The sequence below is a fragment of the Arachis ipaensis genome, chromosome B5 (assembly GCF_059453495.1).
Source record: "Arachis ipaensis isolate K30076 ecotype BB chromosome B5, ASM5945349v1, whole genome shotgun sequence".
Taxonomy (NCBI): domain Eukaryota; kingdom Viridiplantae; phylum Streptophyta; class Magnoliopsida; order Fabales; family Fabaceae; genus Arachis; species Arachis ipaensis.
In genome coordinates this window covers 144,406,948-144,430,150 of record NC_142440.1, presented here as the reverse complement: position 1 = coordinate 144,430,150, position 23,203 = coordinate 144,406,948, and the positions used below count along the sequence as shown (strand labels likewise).

At 35.0% G+C, this 23,203-nt stretch overlaps 1 protein-coding gene across 5 annotated transcripts; it reads right to left on the bottom strand.

The window, feature by feature from the left end:
- Window positions 1-725: 725 nt before the first annotated feature.
- On the bottom strand, window positions 726-21,426 carry LOC107644271 (LEAF RUST 10 DISEASE-RESISTANCE LOCUS RECEPTOR-LIKE PROTEIN KINASE-like 1.2). Of its 5 annotated transcripts, none has more exons than XM_016348106.3 (4): window positions 20,536-21,426; window positions 2,375-2,413; window positions 2,005-2,262; window positions 726-1,907 (listed from the first exon to the last, which is right to left on the bottom strand). In XM_016348106.3, the coding sequence occupies exons 1-4, from the start codon at window positions 21,275-21,277 to the stop codon at window positions 976-978; spliced, it is 1,971 nt and encodes a 656-aa protein (XP_016203592.1). In that variant the 5' UTR covers window positions 21,278-21,426; the 3' UTR covers window positions 726-975. The 5 variants fall into 5 exon arrangements, with proteins under 5 accessions (XP_016203592.1, XP_016203589.1, XP_016203588.1 ...); XM_016348103.3 differs by lacking the exon at window positions 20,536-21,426 and adding an exon at window positions 8,910-9,810; XM_016348102.3 differs by lacking the exon at window positions 20,536-21,426 and adding an exon at window positions 5,451-8,551.
- Between the last annotated feature and the right edge of the window lie 1,777 nt (window positions 21,427-23,203).

The following is a 23,203-nucleotide window of genomic DNA, read 5'->3' as shown; positions in this document are numbered from 1 at the left end:
AATTCTTCTATCTTTTATTTATTTATTTTTTATTTATACTGCAAATGCCTGTTGTTTCACTATAGGTGTTAAGTGGAAATTAATTTAGAAAGAGTACTTGCTTGTTGTTAAGACTTCTTTTGTTCTCCTTTTGGTAACAATGTTCTAAGATTTGAAACTTTCTGATATTTCATGAATTGAATAGTGGTTGAATTTCTGTTTAAAAATTTTCCTATTAATTTTAACAATAACTGAGTAGTATGGGAGACATGGTGTTATACTATAGTGTTTTATTAGTATTCTACCTAACTCGACTACTCGAGCAAAATTGCTTTACTGTGGTTTAAGCCAAAAGAATTAACCATCATCAAGTAATCAATTGTTATATTATATTGTATTGTTTATCTCAAGCTAAGAATGCTAGTATATATGTTGCAACTTGCTTAGGGTGTCACACTATAATTAGCTATTGTAATATTATCTGAACTAGGGTGAAGCCCGCACGATGCGCGGATCGTGGACTTAATCTATTTTGTTATGCTGTTATATAGTATATTTATGAAAATTTTGTTATATATTTACTTGAACTGCTAATTTACTAAGTGTACATGCATAATTACGTGTAGAAAACAGAAAGTAACTGAGTTATATGACAACCACTTGGAATATCCAATTGCATATTTGCATATACCAAAGGCTTGGGATAGAACTCAAAATCAATGCCTAATGTTACCAAAAAGATATTATTAAAATGGAAAAATGAATTAAAAATGCGTCTTATTTAAACTTGATATCACATGAAAAATATAACAATAATATTAATATAATTATTAAACAGATAAACTCTCATAACCAACGCAGCTTTATCAGCATCTATGTACATCTCAATCTTAAAGTCATCTACATTACTAATGATAGCACCCAGGCTCTAACTGGGTGGACGCTACCTATTTGATGCGCTCTCTGCTATTTTCTGAAATGTGAAAGAAGGATCACTTATCCACTAGCATTTGGTGTTGTAGATTTGCTCCCTACAGTTGAAGCCGGCGACGGTGGAGGCGGATCATCCTTCAGCAATACAGCATCATCTGCAGTTGATGAGATATCCATGACTTCAGCATGGCTTTGGCCTTTGTACTCGCCATCACTCTGTATATCCTTGAGAGTATCCACTACTTCTTGCATTGAAGGTCTCATATCTTTGGAACTCTGCAAGCACTGAAATGCTAACTCGGCTACTGCATTTATCATCTTCCTTACCTTCAAATCTGAATCAAACCCAAGATTTTTGTCCACTAGCTCATGCAGTGCCTGATTCTGAATCTTGTTAATGGCCATGGTGGACAAATTGATTTCGTGCCGATGCCTTGTGATATCAACAGCCGGCAAGGATGATATCAGCTCAACCAACACAACTCCAAAGCTATAAACATCACTTTTGACAGTAAGCTGGTAGCATTCATGGTACTCTGGATCCACATAACCAGGTGTCCCTTGAGGAACGGTTGAAACATGGGTGACATTGTTTGGAAAAAGGCGCGAAAGTCCAAAATCTGCGACTTTCACAACAAAGTTGCTGTCAAGAAGAATATTATTGGTTTTGACATCTCTATGGATGATTTCAGAATCATGAAGATATGCCAAGGCAGTTGCAGTCTCCATGGCAATGTTCATCCTAATATGCCAGGGCAGTGTACCAGCTTTGGCTCGGTTTCCATGAAGATGATCAGCAACAGTTCCATTTGCAATGTACTCATACACAAGCAGAAGTTCACGGCTGTGGCGAGAAGTGCATCCAAATAGTGAGACAAGGTTTTTGTGGCGTAGGCGAGTTAGGATCTCAATTTCATTCATGAATTGTTCTACTCTCCTGTAATTGTTCTCATACAACCGCTTCACTGCGATGCAACGTCCATCTGGTAGTTGTCCTACACCAGAAACATCAGAAGACAAGTATCTTTGTCAGCAATCATGGAAGATACACATATATGCCAATAGATACAGCAAATGATGCTTGAAATTTACCATAATACACTGTCCCGAAACCTCCATCTCCTAGTTCTCTGGATGGGTCAAAGAAGTTAGTAGCCTCTTCAAGTTCAGTATAGGTAAAGAGGTGCGCTCCAAAGTATTGACTTCCCTTCTCAGTATCTTTCCAAGATGATGGATCAGAAGACAAGCTCCGCGGCTGTGTATAAGACATTCCATAACTGGTCTTCTTTCGCCTTTTATAGAAAAGAAGGGCCATGGCAAGGGCAAACAATCCAACCACAGCAGCAGCAACTGAAAAGATGCACATAATCTTTCAGCTAATATTGTTTTTCATATATATTCTCCAATGAACATATACAACAAAATAGCCCAAGAAAATATCACAGGAGGCTGGATGTAATACCTATAACAACGAGTATCCATTTCCGGCGCTTTCCTGCATCTGTTAACAGTGAAAACAAAGATGAGTTATAGCACTCTTGAGCCAATCTTTGTTAGAGTTTAAGGTAAAGCCAGAGAACATAATCATTAATATTTGAGTGTGTGCTTTGACCAAATGTTACAATGATTTTGGCTTAATGCACCAAAAGTTGCATGACACCCTTAATGTACCCTATGATGTTTGTCATTGAACCATAGAGTCTTAGGAAATAGCTATCTATCAATTCCCTAATGACTATATATAGTGTGCTGCTAGGTAACCAGAGAACATAAGCTATTCAACCATGCATGTTGTTCCGCACTTCTTTTATATTTTCTTCAAATTCAACCATTAGAATGTGCACACGAAGAAAGTTCAAAGAAGAACACTTGCTAATTAAACTACAAGAAATATGATTAGAATATTTCCTAATATGTAATAAATTACCATCACCACAACTTTTCAGGTATGACTTATCCTTGCAGAAACAGAGAAACTGATAACCATCAAATCCACACCGTCCACCACTTTTCTCACAGTATTGGCAATCAGGTGCAGTCCAGTTTAAAAGAAATCCCATCTTCAAAATTTCAGTATAATTCATTTGCAATAAGCTACTGAAATTAACAGCAGCATTCATGTTCAGTGGCACATTAATCACAAACTGACACTCATTCATGGAGTAGTTTTTGCGCTCCAGTGCCTCCTTATGAAAAACCGCAAATGAATAATGAGTAGCATTTTTAGCACAATCTACTTCATATATAGGGTAATCTATTGGTTTCGTGGTACAGTTATAGAAGAAAGAGAAATTATTGTTCTCAGAACTATAAGTAAATGGTAACTTATCAAAACTGTAATTGTTCATGGGAGCAGGACACTTTTCCTCATAGGCAGCAAGGTTAGCAGCAGTAAATGAAGAGTTGGTATAATTGATATCTTTCACTAGCAAGTCATAATTGGATGCTTTGAGAATTGGATTCTTGTTCTTGCAGGTGATCTCAAAGTGAGGATAGCCGCAAAATGAATCCTGTTCGTAAGGGATCCAGAATGGATACTTAATGTTTAGACCATTTCCACAGCTTCTAGGTGTGCAGGCCACAAATTTTGGATTAACAGATACCACAGTGGTAGCCAGGGAGAACAAGAAGATAATGGTGATTATAATGTATAGTTGAAGTCCATTGTAATGGATGGAGATTTGAAGGATCATTTGTTGCCTGAGATTTGGATGGGGAGCAGAGAAGAACATAGGAGAAAAGAATTCGGATGGGGTCCGAAGGAAGCATTTAGAGAAGAAATTCAACGGAGTTGGCAGCTATTGTGGAAAACTTTTTATATGCTACTATTTTATAGTGGGGGTCATGATTGGTGTTTGAAAACAATCCACCAGAGAATTACCCATTCACATTTATAAAGATGGAGAAGTAGGCCAACTACCAATATTTGTTTTCATAAACTTAGTAATTAGCAATTTTGTGAATTTTCAATTTTGTTGGGGTGGGGTGTTTTTGTAGTTTTAAATTTGTTTAATCATAATAACAATGTCAAAAGTTGAATGTTGATAATGGAAAGTAGGTGAAGTAGCTTGAAAAAGAAGTATGAAGACTCCTTTCTCTTTATTAAATTTAAAAAAAAAAAATAGACACAAAACAAATACTAATGGTGAGAATGAGAATATGGTCATTCCCAGTAATGGTGACATCACAAGGATCCTGCACTTAAAATTTAGATAGTAGTGTTTTTAGAAGTTCTTTGTAAGAGAATACATGTATGTGAGGACTTTGAAAGGGAAATCGGAGAAAGAAAAGCATGTCATGTACAGAAGAAAGCAGAAAATGAAGTGTATGATTGTGAAAGACGCGTTGGACCAGAATGAAAATAAAGACTTAGCGCACTATCTAATTCTAACCCCATAATTTAAAAAATAATTCAATAAATAAACAAATTAATAATAGGAATTGCTGCTGCACTTTCATGCATATGCAAAACCCAGGGAGACAAATCCGTTGACATGTGAAATCACTAATATAACCCTCAAAAGATGTAGCTTTTGCCAGAACTAGAAAAATAATTTCCCTGCATTCCTTCTATTTTATCTCTTTGACTAGGTCAGTGAAAAATCTTGACCTATGATGCACAGTTGCACACACTTATGAGATTTTATTATCATGTCGTTAATCAGATAAGATAAGCCTCCAGCAGTTTATTTCTTTCCGAAGAGAAATATGTGCGAAACTTCAACTACATCTAAATCGTAAGAACAATTTAAAAAAAAAATATTACTCCTATTCTTTAAAAATGTCATTCATACATAATATCTTTGTATTGTATTTTACATAAATTTATAAGAAAAAGAATAACATTATCGAATAAAAAGTGATAATATCTATTTTATTTTTTAATTAACAATGGATGTAATAAAAATCAATTAAATTTGTAACTCAAACTAAAAGTTATAAATCTAAAATTGAAATATTACATATTTAAAATTTATGTTGATTGATTATTATCATTTTCTTATTATAGTACAGGAAAATCATCACTTTACTGTTTAGCTTAAAACCTTAACCTGGTGTACCCCAAGTTTTTTGTTTGATTTTAGTACACTCTAACTTTTAAGTTCCCATTTTTTTATCGTTAATTTTTTTAACAGCAATTTAAACTATTTTTAGACAGATGTTTAAAAAATAACGTTAATAAATTATTTTCTTTTTTTCCTGGCCTTTTTCATAGCATACTCTAAGTAGTGGATCACAGCTAATGCCAAACTGTAGTCAGCCGCCCTAACAGCGGAGCTGAGCTGACATGGTCAATTCCTCTGTTCTGTTGAGAATTGGAGGTTTCCTACTCATTTACCTAGTACTACACTAGAGGTTTCTGCCGCTTGTTAAGGATCCGAAAGGGATCAAATGCTTGGCGCGTAAATGGATTGAATAAAAAATAATCTAATCTTTAATCCATGCATAACTTGGTAAAATGAAGGACGAAACTTGAATGATCATGACTAATGTAGGAAATTGAACCAAAAAGATATGTGGGGACAGTAAAGACATACTCTTTCTTTGAGGACTATTATAGGGAGGAGGACCAGGAGAAGGGACCGGAGGAGGACCTGTATGAGGACATGGGAGGGCGTTAGATCCATCAGGGCAATGGCAGCTAAATGGATGCGTATCGTTCCACCCGCACCTTCCTTTACTCTCCACGCATCTCATACAATCTTGAGAAAAAGTATAGTTCACCTTCACCCACACACCTTCACTGAAATGCAGAGCAGAAGCATCATCATCTCCCTCCACGTACGACCACAGAACAGCCTCAGCGGCCACTTGGATACGCTGATCGCAATTATCAAGGTCTTGATGACTTTTCAGAACCTGTTCTTCCCTACCATTATAATACACAACGGGACCACTACCGTAGCAATTCATGTTATGCTTATCCGGATGGGAGTTACTGCAATCATAGAATACTGTGATGTTGTGGACTGTTTGGTCATAGGTGTATAGAGGGTAATCCAGAGAATAATCGGAATTCCCAGAGCAAACATCAGGTCCTCCGTCATCCACTGGCAGGGGCGCCAATTTCACCCTGGAATAGTTAATTAGGTTCTCAATTTCCACCACATTGAATCGTTGTGACCTCATCTCAATGTAAGTGTAGAATTTTGGGGGCTGCCCGCCGTATCCACTATCATTCTCCTCCATGCAGGAAAGGTGGAGTTTGTCATCGCCGCCACACTGGCGTGATCGGTTTTCCCCCCAGAAAGGAAAGTATGCTTCTAGTTTGCCACACCGATATGGCTGGTGGAGACAGAGGGAGTGATTATTGGAAGGTGGTGATTGAGACAGGGATGGTTGCAAAGCGGCCATCAACAACAAGGAGATGATGATCCCTATGGATGCAAACACCATGGGGAGTTCACTATGGACGTGGCAATCCATTCTTCAACAACTCAATACAGCTTACAACAGTTTTATTTATTTATTTGCAGAGTACGGTGTACCCAGGAAGCATTAAGAAGACCGGTTATTGGTGTAATGGTGTGAAGTTCTTACGGAAAATAATGGCCACGGTTGCCATCACTGTATTTGATTTTTCATTTTCCAGTTGAGGGAGGTGTTGAGTGTTGACCACGGCCATGGAAAACTATACTCTAAGTCATGAGTCATCTACAAACAAAATGGGCTTGCATGTTTTAACGACCAATTAGGCAGAGTCAGTCAACCCCGAAACTACCACCCACGTTCCCATGTCTTTCTTCGCTCGTTTTCAAGTTTTTTCTTTATTACTTCTTTTTTTCGCAATAAAATAAATCATTTACTACTTTTCATACAGCTGCGCTAATACAAAATCAATGATAACAAATATAATGTTTAATATTCAAAATTGTGAGCTGAACTACTATTTTCCTTTTATGTTCAGTGCTAGTACTACTTTAATAGCTTTTCCTCATCATTTCCCTTGTGATTGTTTATATTCCTTTTTCTTTAGTAATTGAAAAGAACACACATATGACATAACCAACCAAAAGAAAACAAGACGCGTGTTTCTCACATTTTTCTTACTACCTACCTTTATTCATTTAGCTTTTAACGCTCTGGACCAAGTCTTCACCATCTTAAAATTCTATGATGACCAAAATGACACAGCTTATGCAGCAATAACATGTTTCATGCTTAATTACAATTTACATTTGATCATAGGTGCATATCAACATCAACTTGCTAATTAAAAATTGTTTTTGAAATGAATTTATTAATAGAATAGATTATTTAACTATCTCTTTCAGAAAGTTCACTTCAGACGCATAGCTACATTTAAAAAAGTTTGTCAACATTAAAGTAGCTTGGATCTGAGATAGAAAGTAGGAAGTTGAGACAGTTAACTGAGAAATAAACAAATCCATCCAAGGCAGGGAACACATAATTTACCCTATCCTTGACTTTGATGATTGATCTCTATCAAGGTAATCATCACAACTAGAGGTGTAATTGTGATTTGGTTCATCTAAATGAATTATCAGATGTTGAGTACCAAGAGAACTGTTAAGAGTCAACTTCATTAAAGAAGTCTAGTATGACTAAAATGACAACAAATCGAGAAACGGCATAGATCATACAATTTTAATTTATATTTTGCAGTAGGTACTTTATCAGCATCAACTTGCTATTTAATAATGGCTTAAAGTTGAATGCATTAACATAACATAAACTAGTTCTCTATTTTGCATCACCTGAAATAGAACAAGCTGTATTCATCAACTTAAAGTTAGCAAATAGACAATAACATTTTGACCTCTACCATAGATTTCTAAATTCAGATGTACCAAACCAATCATTCATGCACTTTAAATTACAGAAGAAATAAGTAGGTGGCAGTGGCTAAAGATTTAAGTTTTCAGAACTAATCCCATTCTAAATGTTGTAATTTGTTTAATTAACAGGTGGGAACAGGGTAGAAATTTTTGGCTGAGTTTGGTATTGAGGTGAGAATGGGATAGAATCTTAAAAAATTTGTAATCTTAAAATCTTACTGGGGCAATAGAAAATGATAGGCCTATGACCAAGAACAGGACATTCATATGTATGTTTTGCAACAATACAAGCAAACTGAGCAAAGGAAGAATTTATTTCCTACAAGTGTTGACAATGAATGCCATTTAATTTATTGCAGGCCAGAGCATCTTCAAAATAAGCCAAAATAAATACAAAATAATATGAAGATTGGAGAGTCAACCTATAGGTTATGGAAATTCCTAAGTTCCATTTCTAATAAATAGAAGGTCCAATAAGATGTCAATTTGAGAACTAATATGATATATCCTGTGTTTTAAATTTTCTTCCAAGAAGCTGTACTGCATCATCCAAACTAAACAGGCAACACAATGTTATTAGTTGTTGGGGCCAATATAATACCTGTATAAGTTTCTTTTGTTTATTATATGTTTTTGTATTAAAAAATAAACTTGAACATTATAATAAAAAAATAATTTGATTAGTTTGGTATCTGTCATCTTCAAATGAAATCCAAAGTTTTAACATGCAATCAACAAAGTGACACATTGACACATACTATTACCATGTCGTATTAAGGCTTTTAAAAGTTTGTGCTCATTATTACTACTACATCTTCAAAAGTCAATATCTGCTAACAGACCCAAATTCATTAACCCTATATGTAAGTTAGAAAATTCAAATACATTATCTCATTATTATGCGTCCTTAATAGTAAGATCATATATCAACAGCACAACATGAACATGATCAAAGAAGAGTACCTTTGAACACTCAAACCAAACAATTCCATGTCTAAGAAATGGAGCTCTACCTATCCTACCGGAGTGTTATGAAATTTGGCTACTCGAAGATTAAACTAAAAGCTTTAAAATGTGATTGCAGTCACAATTGCAGTTGTGTTGCAAGCTAATGTGGTGGGACGGGCAATCATAAGATTCTTCATAAAATTCAATAGGACAAACCTAATAAAAAATAAAAGTAGGAAGAACACATACCCTTAGCACTATGATCTGGATAATTTAGTGGACCTGGATAAGGTGATGACAATGGCTCTGATGGTATTGGTGCTGATAAGGTTGGTGACTGAGACAGACTACTATTGCTGCAAATCCCACCATATGTTTGCTGATTATTTCGACAGAAGCAGATGAATTCATTTAAAGATGCATTGTGTCCACACCTCCCACCAGATTGTTTGCAACTATCACATAGGGTTTCATTCACTCCACTCCATCCAACCTCAAAACCATTATTTAACGCATAGTTATTGAAACTTAGTATATCCTTGGCTAGGGCAGGAACAATGATAAATTTACACCCCATATCAAAAATAACACCCAGATTTTCCATCAGAACTAAGTATGCAGCACTAGGATCACCACCATATATGGAGCAATTAAACATCCCAAAATATTTAAAGCTTATATCAGACCAATACGAAGGAGGATCACAGTCATATACCAGAGTTATGTTGCCATCGTTGGAAGTGAATTTGAAGAAATCGTTATCCAAACTCACATTGGTATTGTCCCTGGAACAAGGATCATTGTACAAATCAAACCTGGCAATCTTCAAACTTTGACTATTTTGATCGATGTCGATGACATCAAACTTCTGTGATTTGATGTTTATAGTCACTTGGTCTTGTTGGCAATCAAGCTTGAACCTAGGATGGCCACAGTAATCAGGTTGGTTGCTATTCCAAAATGGGTAACTAATGTTCTTGAAGGTGCCACAGGTAAAAGGTGCACAATCTGTGTAAGCTTTAACATCACCGGCACTATATGTTGGCAACAAGAGTGATGAAAAGAAAACAAAGGCCTTGACGAAAGAAGGTGGAAGTGGAGGAGGAAGAAGAAGAGGACGAGCCATTTGCTTGAATGATTTTGAATGACCAAACTTGACTATGGGAGAGTCTAATATTTATATTATATGTTATTTACTGTTTAAGACCTTGTTAAGCTGGCAAATGATTAGTACCATGTTAATTTGACTCTTTAACTTTTTTAGATATTATGATTTTAAAACCGCTTTTACAAAATTTATATTAGAACAGACCATGTTACAATTCAATTCTTGTTACGATTTTATATTTTACGTATTTAATTTACTTTTTCATTCCCTTAAAATTTTAGTTTCTCTATCTTAACTATGTGTACAATTGCAAGATTCCCCTACGTAAATAATGAAACTAGAAAGCAAGGAAATGAGGTTTACCAAGTTTGGTGGCGTCTTAAATATAGCGTTGACAATTTGGATGGACATTAAAAGGAGCTTAATTGTTTTTTTGGCTTTAGCAAGCAAGTGCATATCGGATAACATTTATTCAAATGATGTGATGCTTTTGTAGCACAAATGATCTTTCAGTTTCACTAGCATTTTCCACTTCTATTAAATGACATCTATCCATTATGGTTAATAAAAGATGTAAGGGAAAGGGGACATAAATGTTAAGTGCATTCAATGGAGTGAAGCTCCGAAGCTAGAATTGGAATTCAGCTGTAAAATAATATTAGCAAGTTTTGGATTGACCATCATAAAAAACAACGGAGACCGTGCTGTATTGGGTGGAGTAAAAAAATACCATTTTCCAAAACTGCTAGCACACTACTCCTAAATACACTAATTAACACTAATTAAGTGCCAAAACACTACCTAGTACCTACCGAGTTCATATTTAAGTTTTCCATTTCTTAAAGAAATCACTCTTACTACATGTATAACCAAGCAATAAGTCAATTACTACCATTAATGCTAAACCAAGTGATTTTAATTAAGTTGTATGATAACAAATTCTGATGCAAAGTTGGAGTGGATTTTAATAATAGCATCATGTGTATCCAGTCTATACTCATTCATATGTTAGAGAAATAAATAACATCCTTAGACTAAATAATTCATTCAGTAGTTCTCATTCACCAAACATCTGGTTGTCTATCCTTTTTTTTTTTTTTTTATTTCGTCTTTAGACTTCTGACTAAAAGCCAAAAAGAATATAGAAAAAGCAATCACTTCATAAGATAAAAAGTGGAATATTTCTATTTGTTTATATTTTTTTAGACATCGAATATTTTTCTACATAGAGTATTTTTTAATTTTCCACATACTTTTTTTAATAACGAAAAACTTAGCCAAATATAAAAAATAATAGAAAGCTTAATCAAATATAGAAAATATCAATCAATAGCTGAGTTATAATTTAAAAATATAGGTAAATATAGATAGTATCAATTTGTATATAATTTAGGAGGATTTCTGTTGTTTATTTTATAATTAATCTCGATATTTTAGGAAAGTTTTGCTGTTGTGTAAGGATATCAGTTGTATATGTGTGTGGCTTATGAAATGAAGAAAGCAAATCGGATAGAACAATTTCAATTATGTTATCAGAGCGCGACAAACACAAAAAAAAAAAAAAGAACAAAGGGCAGGTTGTAAAACCATGGCAGCAGCTATAGAACCAGAGAAGAACATTGGAGAAAAACCAAAAATCCTAGAAGGAGGGACCAAGAAGACTTACTCGCCATATGATCTCAGTGCAAGCGACAACCCGGCAACATAATCACACAAGTACAGTTGCGTGGAGAAAATTATATGAATGGGCCAGAAATGTGAAAATGTCTTTTCGTGCTCGGAGAAAATTGGGATTTATCGATGGGATACACCCCCAACCAAAGGAATATGTGGCCAAACTAGAGGATTGGTGGATGGTGTGATGAATCCATATTTTACGACAATTTTTTGTTAGAATTGAGTGGATTTCATCATATAAACCTACACTTATTCCATTAAATAGCATGCTTTTGAGCTTTCTTCCTAAATTGTGCTTGATTATGAAAACATACTCTTTTGTGCCTAATTTAACCTAATTTTATTCCATTTGTCTTCCATTCGATACCTTGATGTTGTTTATGAATGATTTCAGATGTATAAGGTAGGAATGGCTTGGGGAGAATGGAATAAGAGCATGCAAGGAAGAGGAAGCATGAGGAAACGAAGGAGAAGAGCAAATTGATGTGTGCGTGTGCACAGCCTCCTGTGTGTACGCACAGGTAGCAAATCAGAGCCAAGTGTGCGAGCGCACAGCATTTGGCGCATCGCACATGCCTTCATTAAAAATGCACATGACTCGCGTTTTTGATGGATTGGAGGCCCAATTCTGATGTTGGAAGCTCATATTGGAAGGGGCAAACCTTGTAGAGAGGGAGGATATCATTAGGGTACTTTTTAGAATAGTAGTAGGAAGCTTTAGTTTAGTTTTTTCTCTAAGTTTTCTCTCAACACCATTAGAGTTTATATTAGGGTTTTACATTTCAAGTACCATTTCCATTTTTGATCTTGGTTTGTGCTAGCCTCCATTGTAAGTGTCTCTTAATTACTACTCTTTATAGTTACAATTTTGATACTCTTTCTTGTAATTAAAGTCATAGTGTTAATATATATACTTTTTGCAATTTTGATTTCTTGTTGATGATTTTGATGATTGATGATTGTTATATGCTTGGTTGAGTTGTTCTCGTTGCTTTTGATTACTTGTTACTCATAGTTTCAAGCATTTTCTCAATTTTACCATGATTTGTGTTTTTGCCCACCAAGTGTTTGTGAAAATGTCAATTTTGATTATGGGCTAAATTTCCACCCTTTGGCTTAGGGAAAATGAGTTTATGGGTTCCTAGAGCTGGAATGTCCAACATTTAGTGATAATTTTTGGATTGTTAATTGTTTTTGTTTCCACTAAAGCTAACTTGTTGTTAAGGCAATTAGCAAGTGAGTTAGGATTTGTGGATTAAGAACAACTATGCTCCTTAACCTACTCTCCGATGTGAAGGTTAACTAAGTGAGATTAATCTATTACAATTGTCATAGTTGTGATTCCAACAAGGAAAGGATCCCTAACTCATCCCAAGCCAAGACTCCATTTATGTTTTGAATCACACACACACATACATACATCAATCACTTTTATAGCTTACTTGTCTATATTACATAGCTAGTTCTTTAATTCTTTTATTAGTTCATGACTTGCAATTTTGAATGTTCTTTTATTCCTTTAATTGTTTATCTCTTCATTGAAAATCTTGTTGCCTTCACAACCGAAATTGCGCACTCATTGATCACTAGTCCTTGGGAGACGACCCGGGAATTAAAACTCCAGATTTATAATTGTTTTGAATAGTGACATCTTTTGATTCCAAACTTTGGTCGAGCATTACTTGTTGGCTTGGAACTATACTTGTAATGGAATTATTTTATGAAAATTCTAAGCCGACGGTCCTGCGACTGACCACGGTGCAATCCATGATCGTATCTTGGATTTTGAACACAATCAAACCAAGCCTGTGATTGACTGTGGCATATGAAAAACTGCGTAAGAGCTATGGGAAGACATCAAGGAACGGTTTTCTCTATGGTGAATGGCCTGCGGATCCAGCAACTAAAGGCAAATTTATCAAGATGCAAGCAGGAGGATATGAACATGACAACCTATTTTGGAAAATTAAATGTCCTATGGGATGAAGTAGCAAATTGTGAACAAATGCCCATTTGTACCTGTGGCAGTTGCAAGTGCGGAATTGAGAGTCAACTTGAGAAACAAAGAGAGGAAGAAAAGGTTCATCAATTGCTGATGGGACTGGATGATGCAACATATAGCACGGTAAGGTCAAATATTTTTGCAGCAGATCCCTTGCCCTCATTGAGTTGTGTCAACGCGATGCTGATTCAGGAGGAGAGAGTGAGAACAATCACGAAATCAACAGAAGAAAGAGGGATGGTTGTGGGCCTTGGAATACAAACAGGAAGCAAGGCGAGAGGACGTGGATGCCATGAAAAAAAGACAGTGACCTGCTCGAAATGTGGAAAGAATGGCCATGATGTGAAAAAATGCTTTCAAATTGTGGAATATCCGGAATGGTGGTGCAACTGACCCAAAAATAAAGGAAGGAGCAGTGGCAAAAGTTCATGGCGTCAAAGGGCTTAAAACTGTGGAGCTCAAGCACGTGCAAATGTGATGCATGCTAGTGGAAGTCAAGCCAATGATGTAGAAACAAATAAACTTGAGAAGGCAGGTTTACTTAATGAACAGTGGAAGGTGATACTAGATATGATTGGCAAGCAAAAGCCTGATGATTTTGAGAAAATGACCTGTAAGAGAATGTTTAATTTGTGGATCGTTAATAGTGGTGCATCCAACCACATGATGGAACCTTGGAAAATTTGTGGAAAAGGAAAATTATACGAGGGTGCCCAGTGGGATTACTTGATGGTGAACATGTGGTAGCATGCAAGCAAGGAACAATGATCCTTGACGGAGGGCTTGAGTTGAAAAATGTTCTTTATGTGCCCGAATTGAAATGCAATTTGATCTAATTCTCTCAATTAATAGATGAGAAAAATTGTGTTGTGAATTTCACTGACAAAGTTTGTATTATGTAGGACCACACTTCCAAGATGCTGATTGGAGCGGGTGAACGGAAAGATGGGCTTTATTGGTATTGTGGCACACACAAGGCTCAAGCTTATCACATCAAAACAGAGAATCAATTCGATATTTGGCATAAGAGACTAGGACATTTGTCTTTTAAAATTGTGCAAATGCTTCCTGTTTTAAGTGAGAAATGTACCAGCAATGAGGTGAATAAAATTTGTGAAATTTGTGAAAAATCCAAGCAAACAAAAAACAAATTTCCTTTGAGTGAGTATCATGTATCAAATATTTTTTATTTAATCCATTATAACCTATGAGGACCTTATAGAACCCCTTTTTCATGTAGAGCATCATATTTCTTAACTATTGTTGATGATTGTTCATGTGCGGTCTGGATATATTTGTTGAAAGAAAAGATGGAAGTTTTAGTCACTTTGAAAAAAAAATTTCCTTGGTTGATCGACTGTACAACAAGCCTGCTAAAATGGTGCGATCTGACAATGGCATAGAATTTATGTGTTTAAAACAATATTTTCTTCAACAAAGATTGTTCACCAAACTTCTTGTGTTGGCACTCCACAACAAAATGAAAGAGTGGAACATAAACATCAGCATATCCTGAATATTGCCCGGTCTTTATGTTTTCAAGCCCATCTTCCTATTCAACTTTGGGGAGAATGTGTGTTGACGGTCGGGTAATTAATTAATCAAACGCCATAAAAAATATTGCAGGAAAAAATCTCTATGAAGTATTTCATGGAAAAGCTCCAAGCTATGAGCATTTGAAAATCTTTGGCTCCTTCTGCTACGCTCACAATCAGAACCAATAAAATGACAAATTTGAAATTCGAAGCCGAAAATGTGTGTTTGTCAGGTATTCATTTGGACAAAAAAGATGGAAATTGTTTGACTTGGAAAAGAAATTATTTTTTTGTCATGTGATGTTCATTTCGTTGAGTATATATTTCCCTTTAAACAAGTCCAAACCAATACTCCTAGAATAGCACTTATGCTGACCCGTATGATTGAAGAAATATTTAAAGAAGACACTTTCCATGAGTCACGGTCAGTTTCAACACCTGGACCCCAATCGTCTAACCAAAATGAATATGTGGGGAGTCTCACACAATCAGTGACTCTACCAATTACCAATGACCAGGGGGTCACACACTCAAGGCTGACACTAACGACCATGCCACCACTGCCTTGGACCCAAGACCGGATAACTCAGATGACTCAGCACCATTCGCCGAACCACGATGCGTCATCTGCTGATTTGCCGCCAATAGTGGAAGCTTCACTCGGTTGCGGCCACCGTGTGAAGACACCCTCTGTTCGTCTTCGCGATTTTGTCATCACTGCCATCATCCAAATGAGCCCATCCCGTCTAATATCCCTCTCCATCAGAATTCTCAGGAGTCTTATCCTATACAAAATTTTGTCAATTGCAATTCTTTTTCACCACAACACCGTATTTTCCTTGCTGCTCTCCAAGCAGAACAGGAGCCTCTATTTTTCTCTCATGCAGTGAGAGACGAGCGATGACGAGAAGCTAAGTCTCGTGAAATTCATGCTCTTGAAATCGATAATACGTGGACGCTCACTGCTCTCCCTCTAAGAAAGAAGGAACTTGGCTATAAGTGAATATATAAAATAAAATATAATGCTAATGGGACAATCGAACGGTTAAAAGCAAGACTAGTCATTTTCGGAAATCATCACGTAAAAGGATTGGATTACAATGAAACTTTCTCTCTGTTTGCGAAAATGGTCACTATTCGAACGACTCTTGCAGTAGCATTAGCTCAGAACTGGGAACTACAATAGATGGATGTCCACAATGCTTTTCTACATGAAGACCTTGATGATGATGTTTATATGAAGCTTCCCCGGTGTCGTCTGTAAGCTCCAAAAATCTTTGTATGGGATAAAGCAAGCTCCTCGCTATTGGTTTGCAAAACTATCTTCTGCTCTTATTCGATAAGGTTTTCATCAATCTCAAAAGTATTACTCCCTATTTAGTCTTTGTCGCTCTGGGTTACAACTGGTTATGCTAGTGTATGTTGATGACCTTGTAATTGCAGGAAATAATGGTGCTGCAAATTAAAATTTTAAACAATATTTGTGCCAGTGCTTCCACGTGAAAGATCTCGGCGAGCTAAAGTATTTCTTGGGGGTTGAGGTTGCTCGGTCTCCCACTAGCATTTTTTTGTGTCAGAAAAAATATGTTTTGGACATCATCACTGAAGCGGGGATGTTAGGTGCTAAGGCAGCCTCTACACCATGTGAGGAAAATCATTGGTTGGCATCAGCTGCTGGTCCTGAAATTTCTGATCCTAGTACCTATTGCCGACTTGTTGGAAGATTGATTTTTTTATGTTTTACTAGAACTGATTTAGCTTACAGTGTGAATATTTTATCTCAATTTATACAAACTCATCGCATAAAACACTGACTAGCTACTTTGAGAGTTGTTCATTATCTAAAGGGTTATTCTAGCCAAGGTATTCTGCTGCCACAAGACAATGATTTACACCTGTATGGGTGGTGTGACTTCGATTCGATGAGTTGTCCTCTAACTCACAAGTCTCTCACAGGGTGGTTTGTTCAACTTGGCAACTATCCCATTTCATGGAAAACTCAGAAACAACCGACGGTCTCTGCCTCCTCTGCTGAAGCTGAATGTCGCTCAATGGCTAAGGTGACACGCAAATTGAAGTGGATTAAGGATCTTCTTTATGATTTATTCATACCTCATCCTGTCCCATTCGCCTATACCGCGATAGTCAAGTGGCCCTGCACGTCGCTAAAAACTAGTTTTTCATGAATGCATGAAACACATTGAGGTCGACTGCCACCTTGTTTGGGATGAAATTGTGCAGCAATGTCTTCTTTTATCATATGTCACAACACAAGTTTAATTGGCTGATATCTTCACTAAGGCTCTCGGTCCCCACAAGTTTACAACAGTCTTGGTCAAGTTGGACATTCACGACTTACATGCTTCAACTTGAGGGGGGTAATAACGGAAAGCTTAGCCAAATATAGAAAATAATGGAAAGCTTAGCCAAATATAGAAAATATCAATCAATAGCTAAGTTATAATTTGAAAATATAAGTAAATATAGATAGTATTAATTTGTATATAATTTAGGAGGATTTCTATTGTTTAGTTTATGATTAATCTCGATATTTTAGGAAAGTTTTGCTATTGTGTGAGGATATCAGTTGTATATATGTGTGATTTATGTAATGAAGAAAGCAGATTGAATAGAATAATTTCTATTTCTTTTTGTTGCTCACGGTATCTCTCAGCTCGGCAGGGCCAAAAACTAATCCGTTGTGGATCAAAGCTCCATTTAATGGTTTGCCGCTAGCCAATGAGTTGCTGTTTGTACAATGTAGTACGCAAACTCCCCGACACTTGCTTAACAATTAATGAGCTAACCACTAGACCAACATTAGTTTGTTTTCACGTTCCTTTTATTTCTCATCGTTTTTTTTTTTTTTGGTTTACCCAAACGGTATCCCCCAACCTGACAGGTTAAGGACTAATCCATCGCGAATCTGAGCTTCATTTAAGGGTCTGCCGTTGGCCAATGAGTGGCTGCATGCACAAGGTGGGGTTCGAACTCCCGACACTTGCTTAAGCGGACGAGTGAGCTGACCACTCGACCAACCCAAGTTGGTTATATTTTAGGTCATGAATTTCAATGGTGGTTTTTTATTATTATTTTTTTTTTGGTGTGTAATTTTTAACGTTAAAATTGGGCTCGTAAGCTATTCATTTGGGCCCAAATCATTGTCCATTATAATTTAGGGCTTGTCACCTGCTGAGCCTATCGTATAGTCATGTGAAGCATTCGATCGAATGTTTGATATAATTTATTAAGATACTGTGAGGACTAGCCGACTAGGGTAATAATTTTAATATATAATATGCAATTACGTAAACGTTTTTCCTAGTGAAGTCCAATGTTTATCTACCAAATATCACTAAAGATCTGACAATTTTTGTCAATATTTTGACACAAATATGTTGGCGACTAGTATTCCAATGACATTGAGAAAAATCAGAATTCAGAAACAAGTTAAGATACAAAAACAAGTCTCTTAGAAAGAAGTGAATTAAACTTGGATATACAGCAGCCAATAACCAGCACTTGATACAAGCAAAGATTAATCAAATAAAAGCATCCAAATGAACCGCATCATACGATCAACCATTACATTTAATCTACTATTACTAGTGTTGGAATAAGTAGTATGACCACAATCCAATCAATCACGTGTCAAATAATTTGTTGTTGTTATTATATTAAAATGTTAATATAATAAGGTGCTTGATTAAATTTAGAGATTTATCATTGTGATAGTGATTATAATATTGAGAGATAAATCTTTTATAATTTAATCTAAATTGTTCTTGGTCATAGGATTATTAAAAAGGACATTAATAATCCGGAAAGATCAATATATATATAATGGTCTTCATTGGATGAAGATTAGTAGATCTCATTTATTAAATTATATATATATATATGGTGCATATAGAGATATGACCATTGAACTGACTCACTTTGAGAATTCCTAATGGTTATAATTACCGTATATTTGTCAATAGGATATTCTCAAGATGAACATGGTAATAGAGTTTCCTTTGACCTGCGACTGTCATAGTAATTAACAATGTATTTATTATACTTTGATTCCGGACACCTAATACCTTAGGGTGCTAGTTGAATGGATATTGGGTATGATTTAAATACTTGTAGAATTAATGATTAGTCAATAAGGAATCCGTCAACTCTCGGTAAAGAGTTTGAGCTCTATAATTATAATGATTGAGATGAATAAAACCTTGGCCAAGGGGATTGAATGAATGAAGAAATGAGTTTCTTAGGTCATTCACAGTTCATTATAACAATGGTAACAAGTTAGAGTTTGACAATTAAACCATACTCTAAAGGTTAACAAAGAGCTGGAAAGATGGAAGGAATTATACTTTGTTCTTCTAAGGTTCTTAGTAAAAATATATTACTTCATACTATCGGGTCGTTGAGGAGTGTTGCTAGACGCCAACCTTGATTAGTAAATTTAGTATGACTAATTTACTACCCGCTTAGTATTGAACCTATGGGGTTACACACTAACGAGTGTTCTAATCTTTGCTGTAGAATTATTTAATTATTATTTTGATTTGATCAAATAAATAATTATATTAATTCAAATGGAATATTATTATATTTTTTGCTAGCACCAAGAATATAATAATAGTATGATAATTGAGAATATTATATGAGATTTGAGAATAATTAGTTATTCTATTTCTAAACTTGAATTCTAAATTTGGATGAGATCCTAACTGATTCTATTTCAAATTGAGTTATGATATGATTCATAAATTTGAAAGATTCAAGTTTAAAATAACAAGATATGATTTAAATTTGAATTGAGAATCAAATTTAAAATCAGTAACAAATCTCATACTATATATATGTATGCCAAGAGTAGAGGAATGTGAAAGAGACGAGAATAAAACACAAGGGTTTTATTCCTTTACCTCTATACACATAAACGTATGTAAGCCTGATTCTTTGAGAAGAATTTTATGGCATGCAAAGAGTTGTAAGAGGTTTCTCAATTTAGATCAGATGTCCATTAGTCAAGGAGTTGACAGCAAAGGTTGGTCTCGGTGTGGATACGCATAGCGCCTTCGTACCATCGAAAGAGAAAGTGATTTTTACTAAAAGCGTCTAAAGGTATTTAGATCTAATCTACTATCTATATATTATTGGAATAAAGTTTAAGCACAAAATAGATATTTAAGGATTACTTTTTTTTCTTCCGCTGCGTGTTATGAACACATAGTAATCCTTCAACTAGTATAAGATTATAATCTTATGTGCAAGTTCTAACAAATTAACAACAATTCAACATATCACTGTTGACCTTGGGTCAGCACCTTGTTTTGGAAAAGTCCAGCTATAGTAAGATTTTAAATCTAATAATGCCATTTGGTAATTATCAAATAGTTTTGAGCAATAAAAGTTGGTATTTTTTAGCTAATAGTTATAACTTTTAACCTGTGACATGCACTTAATGTAAGATTGAACCATGATAAATCATGCGAAGCTAAACAAAAACTAATATATATAAGATTTTCCCACAAGTTTCAAGGCTAAAGAGTGTACCTTTTTTGCAACTTTTGGCAACAATTCTGCCATCTTTGCATATGCACAAGGTTTGCCTAGCAGTTCCATTATATGCACAATACCCATCAGAAAGCTCGCACTCAGCACAATCCACAGCTCTGTTCCAATCAAGAACAAACCCTTTGTTCATAGCTGCACCAAACCCATTGATCAAATCACCACTTTCGATCTGATCATGCTTCACTGCCACCATAACCTCAGCATCACAAGAGTTAGTCCAAGTCCTACCACCAATATCCGTTCCAACCTCGAACACATAAGACTTCTTCCCCTGACCATTTATCAAACACTTGATAGGCACGGCATCAACCACTGAAGGCTGAGAACTGCAATTGAAGTAGAAAGTGATGTTCATATCCAAATTACTGAAAGACAAAGATATGTTCCCTATGGAAACGTTGTTCTGTGCCCTTGGACATGGATCATTCATCACATCAATGTCAACAAGTGTGATTGAATGATTCACATAGTTTATGTCTGTAACATAGTATGTGTCAGTTTTCAGTTGGAGGATAGGGTAGCCTTTTTTTGAACATTCAAGACCAAAATCCGGATAACCGCAAACTTCTCCGACGGCGGTGCCGGAACGTTTCCAGAAAGGGTACTTAATGGAAACTTCATTACCACAATCAGAAGGAGCACAAATTGGTAATGAATCAGCATAATATCTCATGAATATGGTGGAGAATAATGCACATAACAAGTAGAAAGCTTTTGACATGGTGATGACTCTGTAGATGGAAACTTCAGAGTTGATATTTGTGTTATTTATTCATTTTAATTTATGTGTGAGGTAATACTTGATTATGTTATCTATATAGGTGCTAGTTTTCTACTATTTGATTCGGTAGTCAAAGAGAAATTTTCTGGGGTTTGAAAGTTATCTATTTTTTTACTTAATTAGACAAAGGAGGAGTGGAAAAGGAATATGTGAAAATACGCGGCAACTTCATTTAATTTACTTTAAAATGTCTTTATATAAAAAAATAATTAAATACTTTTATATTTGATTAAATGATTTAATATAATGTATGATATTATGATGTAAGTAAATTAGACAAAGAGTGAATATTATTTATTTTATAATAAAAAATATTTAAAAAATAAAGATATCTTATACAAAACATATTCTATTCAAAAATAGTCACCAAAAAAAATATTCTATTCAAAAATTTAGTTATAGTACTGAATCTCCATTTTTCGTTTAACTTCATTCATAAAAGAATTTTCTAATATAATATATTTTATATCTTAAATATAATTAAACATCTTATAAAATTGATAATCTTCATGGCAATAGTGTAATATTACAACTTGGTACTTTAATTGAGTTTCTATGAGCATGAAGGTTCATATAGGTCTCCTCCAATTGATCCCTATAATGTAAAGAAAAGAAAAAGAGGTGACTGAATGAATGTACGTCAAACTAAAAATTGTTTATTAAATTGGGTTTCATGATGGCCGGAGATACGTGGCTAACAAGTTAACTAATAAGCACTAGAATGGTTTAAGTATGGACATTAATCCTACGTTCGCCACTCACATTCTTATTGAATAATAAATATGAGAATTTGAGAAGATTGGTAGATAAAGCCTTTAATTCAAAGTGTCAACATTTTGATATTCACATTTTGTAATATTTTGTTTGATGAGCAACTTTAATGGCACTAAAAATCACATATATAGATGTGTTATTTCGATAGGAACACAATGTTAGGTGTGGATACATATAGTCATCATTATTCTACTAAATTAAAGTTACATCGGTTTTAGAGAAATCTTGAATGTGAGTATGATCACAAAACATTATTGTCAAGATATTAAATTGAAAGGCGTGTGCCAGCCACGTTCCTTTGAATATAAAATTCGCGACAAGGGCCCAGCCATCTTCGTTAAATATGATCAAGTGGAAGTAAAATGTATTGAGAGGATGTGGGCAGAGGAGTGGAGACTGGAGACAGTACGCCGTAGATATATAATAATATAAAGGGACAGGACAGTGTAAATAAAAGATAAAGATGGTGCAACTTGTGGTTGGTGGTATTGTAACACCATAACACAATTCTATGGGCGAATGAATAATGAATCATCCTTCTCAATCTTGAAGCAATTTCTGGTTTTCTGATCTTTATCCTATTAGCTGGCTTAATACCATTTTGCTATGGAGTCGCACTATGGTAAAGATGTTATTTGGTACAGATTTACAGATATTTCATCTGTTCAATAGAATATTAACACATGACATTGGTAGATATAGGTCTTGGCGGGCTTGGATAATAGCTGCGGCTAAGCCAAGCTTAATAAATAGAAATAGTAGCTACTAAACTTGTAAAATAGACTTTAGCAGCAATGGATCATCGAATTGGATATCAAAAAAACAAAAATGAACTTGAAGTGATTTTGATTTTGATAATAAGAATAAAAAAAAGTGAAATCCATCTTTATAGAAGGGCATTCCAGTTCAATTAAATAAATTTTTTTTTTAACTTAGTTCAATTAATTTTATACTTTTACTAAAACACAGAAGATTTTAGTTTATATTGTTATAGAAGAAATGCACACAATGATTTATTAAATTAAACGTATTAAAAATTATTTTTATTAATCAATACTTTAAGGTTCACTAATGGTACTAATTTATTAATAA

Coding starts and splice junctions, on each gene's coding strand:
- LOC107644271 (XM_016348102.3), bottom strand. CDS start 6,339: ATGGATTGCCACGTCCATAGTGAACTCCCCATGGTGTTTGCATCCATA. Junction 2,414..5,450: donor TAATAGTCCTCAAAGAAAGA/GTATGTCTTTAC, acceptor CACTGTTAACAG/ATGCAGGAAAGCGCCGGAAA. Junction 1,908..2,004: donor TTTCGGGACAGTGTATTATG/GTAAATTTCAAG, acceptor TTTCTGGTGTAG/GACAACTACCAGATGGACGT.